The sequence below is a fragment of the Takifugu flavidus genome, chromosome 15 (genome assembly GCF_003711565.1).
Source record: "Takifugu flavidus isolate HTHZ2018 chromosome 15, ASM371156v2, whole genome shotgun sequence".
Classification (NCBI taxonomy): Eukaryota; Metazoa; Chordata; class Actinopteri; order Tetraodontiformes; family Tetraodontidae; genus Takifugu; species Takifugu flavidus.
The window spans coordinates 1662394-1673685 of NC_079534.1; the positions used below are offsets into that span (position 1 = coordinate 1662394).

Genomic DNA, 11292 nt, shown 5'->3' on the forward strand with positions numbered 1-11292 from the left:
ACGTTTCTCATAATTTAGCTTTGGAATAATCACGCAAGTAGAACGTATTTGATTAGATTCATTGACAATTTTAACTTAAAGACCCTTTAAATTTCTAGGTTTTCGAAGGCAGTGTCTGAACCTTAAGTGATTTTTTTTTTTTTTTTTTTTTTAAGTGGGCACATAGTGGATGAAATCCAGAAGTGTTTTATTTTTACACATAATTCTGGAATTGATTGCCTCCTGAAGGTTTTTCTGCTCCTGCATCGGTTCTGAAATAGAGCTGAGGTTTATACACGAACTGCAGGTGACTGTGAAAACAAGACAGAACAGTCATACACTGAATCTACTGTCGCACAAGATGGGGATTTGAAATGACCTTCCCAGATTTTCCCATGTTGCGCTCTTCACCTCGCATTTTCAGCTTTCATAATTTCTCTGAAGGCCATTGACTTCAGGATCCCAGCCATGACCAGAACGTTTCCTCCCATCAGACCCACAAAGGACGCAGGGCCAAAGGTGTATCTGGTGAGGCAAATGCCACAAAATGAGGGCTCGACTCTGTCCAGCGTATGGATCACACCACCGTGCAGGTGAAACAATAAAGCCGTCAGCCTACGTTGGAGTCCCTCCCTGAGCGTTGGCTTCATGTCCTCCTCCATAGGTGGACGTCTTCAAACTGGCCAGAATGTGACTGGCATAAATAGAAGCTCCTGTGATGCCACAAACACCTCATGGAAAAAGACAGCGTATGGGATCAATCTCATCTATAATGAAAGATTCCACACACCACTTTCATGCAAACAAGAGCAATAAAGGCCCTGAAGATCTGCCCTGGGTGACTCCACAAGGAAACTCACGATCTCAAAATTAAATGTCGAGCTTTCTGTCCTGCTTAGAGGCCAACCGTCTCAACTCCACGGATTTTGGAGTTCTGCGTAAACCTACCGGCGATGATGATGGCGACCCCGGCTGTCAGACACATCCGGGCCTTGGTGGAGTCCTCCAGGCTGCCCAGGACCAGGGAGAACAGCAACATCATGGCTCCCAGGACGCTCAGCAGCACGCCGATGATCATCAGGGCTCGCACCGCCCAAAAGGCACCTTTGATACAAAAGAGAGGCTTCAGAACTCGTGTTTATTTCTATATCCATCATAAATGGGCGACCTGTGTTCTGAGGGAACATGCAGGTTCCTTTTGTTTGTTCTGTTTCTGATAACCGTGTTGACCGAGTGCTCCGTTTCCATTATAGTGACCCGGAGGCACCAGCACAGCTGCAAATACTGATAAGAAAGAAGCTGCTACAAAAGAACCACCAGATCCAGGAGAGAAGATTTCTCTTTTTAAGGGTTTTTTAGGGTTACTATAGTAACCTCCAGCTGAATCCCAGCCATCCTCATCTCAGAGAGGAGCTCATTTTACTGTCGTCCTCCACCAGTGAAGCATGTTCTCCTACCTGAGGAGCCCTGGAGCGACCCGCACTGGGTGAACCCAGAGAAGGTTGTCGCGCAGTCCTGCCACAGACCCTTGTGTCGGTACAGAGACGCCTCCTCGTCCCGCGGCCGGTCCCTCACGCTCCATTTGCTGGTGCCCGTAGCAGCGATCAGGGCCGCGGTGCCGACCACAGCCAGGAGGAACCCGCCGTTCTGCAGGACGGAAGGAGCCATCGACGCGTCCCTCCTCAGAGATGCGTGATTAATGAAGTCAGACACGTGATCACCGTGGAGGGAGTGAACGCCCCACGTGACTGATGCAGCTTCGTGGGCCGGCTCGTCTCCCAGAAAGGCGTGGACACAGGTGAGACGCGCACCTGGTGCCTGAAATCAGGACTTTTTAGGGCTCTCAAGCAGCCTGCACCATGTTCCCTGCGTTCCAGAACAATTGAGATTATTCTATTACTCTATTAAAGGCAAAAGAAGATGTCACGTTGCCATGGTGATATCAATAAGAAAAAATAAAGCGAATATCTTGGGAGGGGGGCTTTTTGTTCACCTATTCCCCAACTGTGACCCTTGAATAAGTCTCATTCAAAAGTAACATAAACAAATAAACAAAACAACCTCTATGCTTATATTTCAACGATTTTTAAAATTGTTATTATTTATTTTTAACACCATTTGAAATAACTGCACTCGGTTTAACCTACAAAGTCAACCTATGAGGGGCGTCTTTTTATTCATTTCAAATCTATTCAGGGGTACAATAACTTTGCAAAGTTATAGAACTGTTCATGGGACAAATTAGTGTTAATCAAAATTGTTTTGTTATTGTATTTTTATATGTGGGGGATGCCAGTTATCTTCAGTAATCTGATGCAGTGCGTCAAATGGCGACATTTATGTCCGAGCTGTACTTTCCCATTTCAAATAAATGTGAATATCAACATTTTCTTTTAAAAAAGTACCTTTTTGCTTTACAAACCACAGTGACCAGTTTCAATCAGAATTGTATCGCTCATAGAAACAGTTTAATAAAGAGCACATCACACGGTTTTTATAGTTTCACCTTGAAATGCAGAGTAATATCCCGATTTTTCCAGGAGACATTAAATCATATAAATCATATTCCGTCTTATAAATGAAACGACGTCTGTTGAACGTTTTAGGAGGGCGAAGTATACGAGTCCACGCCGCTCTTCATTCCTCCGGGGAGCAGAATATAGGCGACCTGTGGCTGTAAACTGGCCGACCAGGCGCTACAGTTACACGGAACCACGTAGCCCGGGCCGGAGGGGGAGGGGTGGGTATGGGTGTGCTGTCCAGGGCAAGCCAGGCCACCCGCAATCGCCCCAGTTTGATATCCAAACGTGTGCGCGCTAAACGGCAGCGCGCCCGCGGCCAGGGTGTGCGGCACCTCCGCCACGCGTTGGACAGCTCCGGTGCTGAACTGCGCCACCGGCTCCAACAGGGGGAAGGAGGAAGCAGAGGGGGCCGGCGCGAAGAGGGCTCTTGCTTTATCCCCCGGGACGAAAAAGGAGTCCACAGAAAGTCCTTTAAGGTGCTCCGCGGCGTCCCCGAGGAAAGTGGGCAGCGGGAAAACGAGGCGGTCCCGCTTCAGGAGCCCCTTGGGTTTACGCCGGGGTCTGTATTTGTAGTCCGGGTGTTCCTTCATGTGCTGAGCGCGCAGCCTCTTGGCCTCGTCGATGTAGGGACGCTTCTCGGAGTCGGACAGCAGCTTCCACTCTGCGCCAAGCCTCTTGCTGATCTCAGAGTTGTGCATCTTTGGGTTTTCTTGGGCCATTTTCCTCCTCTGCCCTCTGGACCACACCATGAAGGCATTCATGGGTCGTTTGATGTGATCTAAAGGCTTTGCCATAACACAAAATGGCACATTAATTAAAGCGAAGGCCCTTTTTCAAATTAAGTTAGCCTCTTCAGGGAGTGCATACTCCTCCTGTGCGTAAAGAGAAAAGAGGTCAAGAAAAGCTTAAAATGTTGGCAAAGGAGCGTAATTCCGAACGAACGGATGCCTTTTACCCAAAATAGACGAGAATAAAACGCAAAGCCCGGCAGCATTAAAAGGAATCACACAGAACCAAGTTGGGGGTTGTTATGGATGATGTTGGGCATGTCCGCCGCTCATCAGCGCACCGCTGTCACGGCGGGCCAAGCCAATGAGAGGAGCGAGAACACTAATCCCCTCACAAAAAGTCACTGTGTCACATTTCTGAGGGGCTCCCTCCTTCCTCTCCAGCAGTTTAGTCCCTTCAAGTGTCCACAAAGAGACCAGAACAAGTGCTGCAGAGCGCAAAAGAGGAAGCTTTAGTCTGAAAAAGAGTGTTTTGACTATTATAATCAAATAATTAGTGTTGTTTTAAAGGTTTAATTGATAGTATTTTTATTGCTTTTCTTCATTAATATTTACTTATATATATTTGCTTTTTGATGCCCTTTCCAATTGGTGGGCTTTTGATTTTTAATCAACACTTTTTCCTTGCAATTGTCTATTTTAAGGGCAAAATTGACAACAGTCACGCTGATTCTTAACCCAAATGTGAACGTTCCACTTACATCATCCATATTATACGAAATTAATCCAAATAAGGTCACCGACCGACCTCAAATCAATCCGAATTCTCATGCTGGCCGATGCTAACAGCTGTTAGCACAATGGCCTCGTTGTAAAAAGGCTCCATGTATGTTTGTGCTGCTCCAACAGCGTGTTTATCAGTCACACCCGGAGTTTGTTGTCCGGATTAGAAATTTCACCTTAAAAGGAGGGACTGAATGCCACCTTTCCGGGTGTCAAGAGGAACCTTCCAGGCAGCATCGAAAATGGCTCCCTGCAAAAAATGGATTACTGGCATGACAGAAGCATGATGTGTTCCTCTGAAGACAAACCTGTGGAGATTAGTCAGGGCTGTGGGTTTGGGATTTGGTGGCACAGATAAACCTGGATATGGAGCAAGGAGGAGGCCTTTATTTCATTTACCTCCCACCACCAAAGGCACCACGGGCCTCCGCCGAGGCAGAATAAACGGACACAAAAGATCCGGCGGCGGCGATAAGGTGTGTTTTTTTACAGAGCAGTTTGCGGTGGGTTTCTGCAGAGCGGACAGGCCGGAGGGATAAAGTGAAGGGCAGCGGGGGTCGGGCTGTGGATCTGTCCCCTCGCAGCCGCTCTTATCTGCTGTGCTGTCGGTTCAGGCCTCAAACGCGGCAGACGACCACAGAGACCATGATTACGTCCACAGCCCGGCCAGCGTCCCCGAGCCCCTGGGGGGAGCATCTGGCTGCTTTGTCCGGGTTATTTTAGTCATTTCACCTGTGCAGCTCAAAGACGATGTTCCACTTTTTGTTCGTAGTCAGTGTTTCCCACTTCTGAGAAAGGGCAGCGCCTCAACTCCAAAAAGAGGAGGGGAGGGAAAGAACCAGAGTAATAAGAAAAACTGCCAGCGGCACAAAATGGCTGCAGTAATCCGGTTATCCCCTGGGCTGGGAAGATACCGGTCGTCTCCTTAGGAGTCTATCTCACTCTTCTTATGTCAAAACTGTCCTCCATGCACTCAGGTGGATTAAGGAGTCAGGCTGGAGAAAGAAAGTGACAGGTACAGAAAGACCTGGAGGTGAAAAGGAAACAGAAGATGAGACAGGACACAGCTCGGGTGACGTCAAAAACCCAGGAAAAAAACAGCTTTGCTTTGTGCTTTGTTGACAGCTCAAACTGCTCGGAAAGAAGGTGTGAACATTCCATTGGTCTTAAACAGGTTTATTTGATATTTAACAGACAATATTAGTGATAAAAAGGCAAATGATTGAGTTTTTTCTGAGAAATTGCTCAGACCGAGGGCATTAAATACTCGTTATTCCACAATTTCAGCTGCGTTGCTAATGTTGCTATCCTTCTCTCAGTCACAGCCGTGGCTTGGTTTTAATTATTTGAGTATAAACTATCTCCTCGGCACCATATACTCCCCCTGTAAGCTGTCTAAAGTTCTGCATTCATGAGGTGATGAGCGGGGTTCCATCTGATTATGGAGAAACTTCAAATTCTGTCGTTTCAGCACCAAATAAAAACAGTCAATTCAAGTAGTTTGTGACACTTCTGAGCAGCCCATTCAGGAGGCATTTGAAGGGGAAAATCTTGGAGATTTGCACCACTCTGCGGCGGGATTTCACTAAATCTTGTGCTTATTCTGGTGATACTTAGGAAAAGCAAAGCGGTTTTAATAGCTTCCCCCTGACACATTGATGGGGAATATGCTTTGGCCCGCTGGCAGATAGCTACAATCCCCAGAGGTTGAGGGAGGAATAGAGGCGAGGGAGATCTTCCGTAAGGCCCAATGTAAAGGAAATTAATACACTTCCTCCAACATGGGAGGATAAACCTGAGGGGCCACATTTCCTTGGCAGCCGCTATCAGTCGGCTTGTAATGCAACCCAGTCAGCAGGCAATGAGAGACATTAGCAGCCAGGCATTTGTCAGGGACTCGGCGGCACAGAGGCAGGAGATTTAAAATGTCCGACAGTAAATTAAGTGCCGCTTAAAAAGTGAAAGGTGCCGGCTAAGCAGGTGGCCGCTTACTTTAAATGCCGGGGCTGAGTGTGATGATGGCGTGATGGGAGGGGCGGGTGGGACTGAAACCGGAGCAGAAAGAGTTTTCCAAACACGGGTCGAATGAATTTGTACCAGCAACTCCCCCGAATGTCACCTTCCCCATCACGTTAGAGGCATTCTGGGTACAAGGACAAGTTGTTTATTTTCTACCCCAGCTGCCAATTTTGCAGGCAAATAGAGGTCAGCAGGTATGTGAAACTGAAAAAACTGAATGTTTTTATTTAGTTTGTTTTATATAGTGTATATATTTTTGTAGCACAGTAACCAATCTATATCTCTTTAAAGGTGCGAGAATATTTCAGTACAAAATACATGTTACACTGTGAGGCTTTAAACCTTGGAATCAATTAGAAGTATCTGTATTCACTCTGAAAATGTGATTTACTGCATTTCATAAAGAAACATATTAATAGTTCATGACCATATATAATATATTATAATATATCAGGGGTGTCAAAACGCAGCTTCAGAGAGTCGCATTCCTACTGGGTTTTCTGACCTGGTGGATATCTCATATCCCTTCTGCATATTAACTACTGAACACAACCCAGCCTGCAGCACAGTATTTTCTACTGTTTCATTAAAAAAAATAAACAAAAAAAGATTACTGTTCCACAAAATGACTATAAAAATGGCCTCCTCTGGTGGCCTTTGGTTTTACGTAGCTGGGCTAGTTACCAGGATCTCTCTATGAACCAGAAAAGGATAAAGCGGTAAAGAGAACGAAAAGAAAGAATAAACTAAAAAATAGACCTTGCGAGTAAGAAAAATTGGGCTCGTCCGGGATTTGAACCCGGGACCTCTCGCACCCAAAGCGAGAATCATACCCCTAGACCAACGAGCCGCGCTAGTAACGTCAACGTTAGCTTATAAGTCTTTGGTACACAGCAGATGAATGAAATATAGTAAACCGATCTTAAAACAGTTCTATAACAAACTCAAGCATACGTGTATTGTATCGAAAAATAAAACTGCATTGCTATTGATGATTCTCTGCTGTTGTTACCTATTTAAAGCACACAGCACGGGTGAAGAAAGACGCAACAAATTTTTCACCTGGTGAAATAGGTTTATCCCTATTTTGACCTTGTAAATGGATCCTGGATACTCTTTGCCTTAAATAAAAGTTGCGACAAAGTGTTTTCTTTCTTGCGGAACTTGATTTACTCTTTGTAAAGCGTGTATTCTTTCAATTTTTTTTTTTAACCAACCAATCTCTCCCAAACATATTAAAATTAAACTATACGCAGCAATGTGTTCATATATACACATACACAAAACCTAACCAATTGTTATGATCCTGTGTCTGGTCTGGTTTGGGGGTTTTATACTCTGTCCGCTAGGGGGCGTGGGAGACCCATCTGTTGTGCTGGCTGCCTCCACATCTGCAGCTCATCTGGTCATTACGACATTTAGAAAATATATCATTAGTCAAAAGTTACAGTATGCAAGAATAAAGTGAGAAAAATATGTTATATACATTTAAGATTTTTTATTTATAGAGGAAATATTTCAGAAAAACAAATAGGGAAAGACATAAATACATCTCTAAGAACATCCACATGAGATTTTGCGAATGTTCCACGGTGTCTATTAGCTCCCGATCTGTGTTTTGAGGCTACAAACATTTTTCAGCATCCAACAGCAGTGCCCGTGCCAGGAATTATGTCACACTTCACTTTGACAAAGCCTGTCACGGTTTGTTTCTTTTCGACAACACTTTCCTCAAATGCACAAAAGTCTGTCGGCCCATTACAAGATCTGATATATAATGTTTCAGAAGTAAGAAAAGTAAATGTCAGCTGCCTGACTTACCACTAGTCAACACATATCGTTCCATGGCACATTTAAGGGCCGATTGTATTCTCTGTAAACACATCTTACGGAATAAACTCTCTCTTTGGCTTGGCGGCCGTGTTGACGTCACCTTCTCAGCTCTTTAAAACGAGCAACGAGGTCTACACTCACCGAGTGTTTGTTTTTTCTTTTCTAATTAATTAATTCAGGAGTATCAGCAATAAATGCGAGTTAAACAACACAACTTACAGCTTTGTGCAGCACGTAGAACATGAAGCCAATCAGCCTCGGATGGAAGCGCCGTGATGAGGGGCGGGGTCTGAACGCGAGGGGCGTGGTTTAAGTTCTAGTCCATAATTATATCATCTACTCTATTTTTGTTCACCTGCAACAAATTGCCACTAAGCAGCGCACTTTCCAAGCTTTCTTGTCATTCGAAGTTGCATTGAAAAGTGTTGACATTTCCGGATATTGTGCACGCACACAAACGGTCTCTGAAACGAACTCTGAATTTGTCAAGATGACAAATTCCTCTGACTATGTCCTCTGACTATCAGTGTTAGTGTGCATGACGCTATGTTTGGATCACAGAAACAGCATTATCAGTCCACAATGACATCACTCGGCTCGGTCCCGCAGCACGGTTGTGTTCGCCGTCCAGCCCATTGTCTGCATGGAGGCGCGCAGGACAATGTCCCCAATCTCCATCCACACCCTGATCCAAAGCTGCTATTGTGAGCTGACTTTTTCCACACTTATGATGGTGTTCTTGCATCATGGGAGGAGGAGGACTCAGAGGTGTCCTCTGTTCTGCCCAGCACGGACACCAAGAGGCCACGAATGATCAATCTCTGTCCCTGATCCTGAGCAGGCACGTGGACTTCATGCAAACGCCCGGCACGTCAACAGCATCATGACCATCACATTGGCAGCTTATCCATAGTTGGCTCCTCTGATTTTCCTGCCTCCGGTGTGAAGCCATTGTACTTCTACCCTGAGAAGAGCCGGAGCAAAGGAACGCAAACAGCTCCCCCACTGGGAAATCTTCCATTCTAAGAGATAATGAACCAAAACATCAACAATATCAACCTGCTCCGGCCCAGATCTACTGCTGTGGTGTTTTGACTGATGGGATCCAGCAGCTCCTGACAATCATCCGACACCAGGTGAGTGCCTGACAGTCCTGTTCGTTTTATAATCATTACTTTAGATTTTTAGGTTCATTCCAAAGTTGTATTCTGATGTTACACCCTGATTCTGCTTAACCTCTAAAGGTGGCAGTGAGTATCGGGGCTGTCTGGAATGGACATGGAGCCCTTCTATCCATCCTACACCATCCGTCACCCCGCACTTGTGTACCTGGACCCCATCCTGATGCAGCGGAGGGTCCTGGAGGACCAAGTGGAGCTGTGGTGGTTCAGAGAGCCACGCCAGTCCCTGTTCTGCTACTGTGCCTCGGTGATCCTCATCCTGGGGCTGGGTCTCGGCGGCGTGGGGCTCCTTTCCACCACCACCAGCTTGTCTGGGGAGTGGCGCCTCGGGGTGGGCACCACGTTATGCCTCCTGGCCCTGACTGTTCTGCTCAAGCAGCTCCTCAGCTCTGCTATCCAGGACATGAACTGCGTGCACAACCGGCGTCGGATCGACCAGCTAAAGAGTGGCGGGAGGGCGGACCCGGCGCTGATCATGGCTGTGGGGCTGGGGGTGATGCTCTGTGGGACCGTGCTTCTGGGCCTGGCAGCGACAGGCCAGCGGAGCTACGACACAGAGGAGATGTTTGTATCCAGCGTGGTGCTGATGGCGGCTGGTGCAGGTATGGCTCTGGCCGTCCTGACCTACGGCGCCCTGGTCTGTCTGAAAAGAAGAAGGGAGCGGAGGAGGAGGAGGAGGCTCATCAGAGCGAGGATGCAGGGGAACCCAGCTGTGTTCAGCGTTTCAGGAGGACACGCGAACCAGAGCAGCAGAGACACGATGTCCAGCAGAGACACGATGTCCAGCAGGATCAGCCAAATATGAGTGACCAACATCACATCTAAGGACAGATGATGTTCACATTTGTGTGACAAGAGCTACAGAAGAGTCTAATTTTAGGGATTAAGTTACTATTTAGTCACATTTGAAACCCTTTGAATCCGTGTTCTGTAATATCTAAATAGTAATTATGATTTTAGTTTTAATATTCTGGTAATATTTGCTATTTACAATTGACTCAAGGATCAGTGTCGCACAGTAAAATTATTACTGACTGGATGAATCTCTGTATATTTATACTGAAACGTGTTTGTTTTGTTTTGTTTGATATCTTACGGGGAGAAAAATGGACGTTTCTTCAACACACAAAATGTTTCTGGCCAACAAAATTAATTATAGAGTGAATTTTCACATCTTTGTTCTAATCTTTACAGGCAAATAGAAAAATCAAAGAACACTTTATCAAACAAGAGCCTGCGAAATTTTACCAGTGCAGAGAAAAAAGATCTCCGTGACCTTCGATGGCATCAGAGTTAGCGTGGAACAGAACATTGATTCATTTTAGATGCCTCCTCAATCATCGCACTCCTTCATCCAATCACCCAATAGTGAACTGAAGATCATCGTCGCTGTCTTCCGACAAGTCCAAATCCCTCGGTATTACCCTCCCTGGCCCGTTTTTCTCGCCGGTCTGGATGTAGTTATCCTCGATGAAGCCATCGTCGTCGTCGACGTCCAGCGCTGTTTGATTCGCTCCCATCCTGCCAGTGATGCTGCTGGGGAAGGGCGGCTCCTCGGGGCCGTACTGGCTGACCCCGTCAGACTCCCGCAGCAGGGAGTGTCTGTAGCTGGCCAGGAAACGGTGGAAGAAACGGAACTTCACGGCCACCACGACCAGCAGCGAGAGGGTGAGGACTGCACCCAGTCCTGCAACCAGATAAGAAAAATCCACACCCCTCCGGCCCTGGTCTGCATCGGGCGCCACAACTAGAACAAAATATAGCAATAAGAACCTAAAGATCGACGGTGGTTTTCCTTTAAATATCACATTCAAAGGTCCTCAAACGAACCTGGTTGTAAAAGTCGATGGTAAAATGTCTGATTTCAGTGTTCCTCCTGCTACTTACCTGCTTTATCTGTATCATTAGTCGAATTTAGACGATTATCCTCCATTAGTAGGTGTCTCAGAGCGCTTCCCCCTCCTTCAAAGGCAAGATTTGGGAGCGCTCCCGTGATAGAAGCTCCCCAGAGAAAAGACGTCACAAAGAGGCCGCAGCGCCACAAAGTCATTTTGAGTCCTGAAAAACAGGTAAATCTTCTAAAAGGTCAAATCAGAACCCAGATGAGACCAAGTCAGACTCTCAAAATGAATTCAAGACAGACAGGTGTCAAGACTTTGACCCACTTTGACTAGTAAAAACTGACAGACTCAAGTGGCAGTGAAATATTAACTAAAATCTCATGACTACAGCCTCAACCAGGAACTG

At 46.2% G+C, this 11292-nt stretch overlaps 3 protein-coding genes and 1 non-coding gene across 6 annotated transcripts; 1 reads left to right on the forward strand and 3 right to left on the reverse strand.

Moving 5' to 3' along the window:
- Positions 1-165: 165 nt before the first annotated feature.
- cldn18 (claudin 18) lies at positions 166-1710 on the reverse strand. Of its 2 annotated transcripts, XM_057056151.1 has the most exons (5): positions 1437-1708; positions 928-1083; positions 599-710; positions 391-504; positions 166-290 (listed from the first exon to the last, which is right to left on the reverse strand). In XM_057056151.1, exons 1-5 carry the CDS (start codon positions 1645-1647, stop codon positions 194-196), a joined length of 690 nt encoding a protein of 229 aa, XP_056912131.1. In that variant the 5' UTR covers positions 1648-1708; the 3' UTR covers positions 166-193. The 2 variants fall into 2 exon arrangements, with proteins under 2 accessions (XP_056912131.1, XP_056912133.1); XM_057056153.1 differs by lacking the exon at positions 166-290 and having other exon boundaries at positions 387-504; positions 1437-1710.
- Positions 1711-2116: 406 nt separating this feature from the next.
- LOC130538504 (transcription factor Sox-14) lies at positions 2117-8503 on the reverse strand. Of its 2 annotated transcripts, XM_057056150.1 has the most exons (3): positions 8084-8503; positions 4412-5039; positions 2117-3286 (listed from the first exon to the last, which is right to left on the reverse strand). In XM_057056150.1, exon 3 carries the CDS (start codon positions 3260-3262, stop codon positions 2582-2584), a length of 681 nt encoding a protein of 226 aa, XP_056912130.1. In that variant the 5' UTR covers positions 3263-3286; positions 4412-5039; positions 8084-8503; the 3' UTR covers positions 2117-2581. The 2 variants fall into 2 exon arrangements, with proteins under 2 accessions (XP_056912130.1, XP_056912129.1); XM_057056149.1 differs by having other exon boundaries at positions 2117-5039.
- On the reverse strand, positions 6810-6881 carry trnap-ugg (transfer RNA proline (anticodon UGG)). Its single transcript has one exon. It is a non-coding gene; the product is annotated as a tRNA-Pro (tRNA).
- An 18-nt stretch (positions 8504-8521) lies between the features above and the next one.
- On the forward strand, positions 8522-10084 carry LOC130538502 (transmembrane protein 125-like). Its single transcript, XM_057056148.1, has 2 exons — positions 8522-9000; positions 9109-10084. Exon 2 carries the CDS (start codon positions 9137-9139, stop codon positions 9848-9850), a length of 714 nt encoding a protein of 237 aa, XP_056912128.1. The 5' UTR covers positions 8522-9000; positions 9109-9136; the 3' UTR covers positions 9851-10084.
- Positions 10085-11292: the final 1208 nt, after the last annotated feature.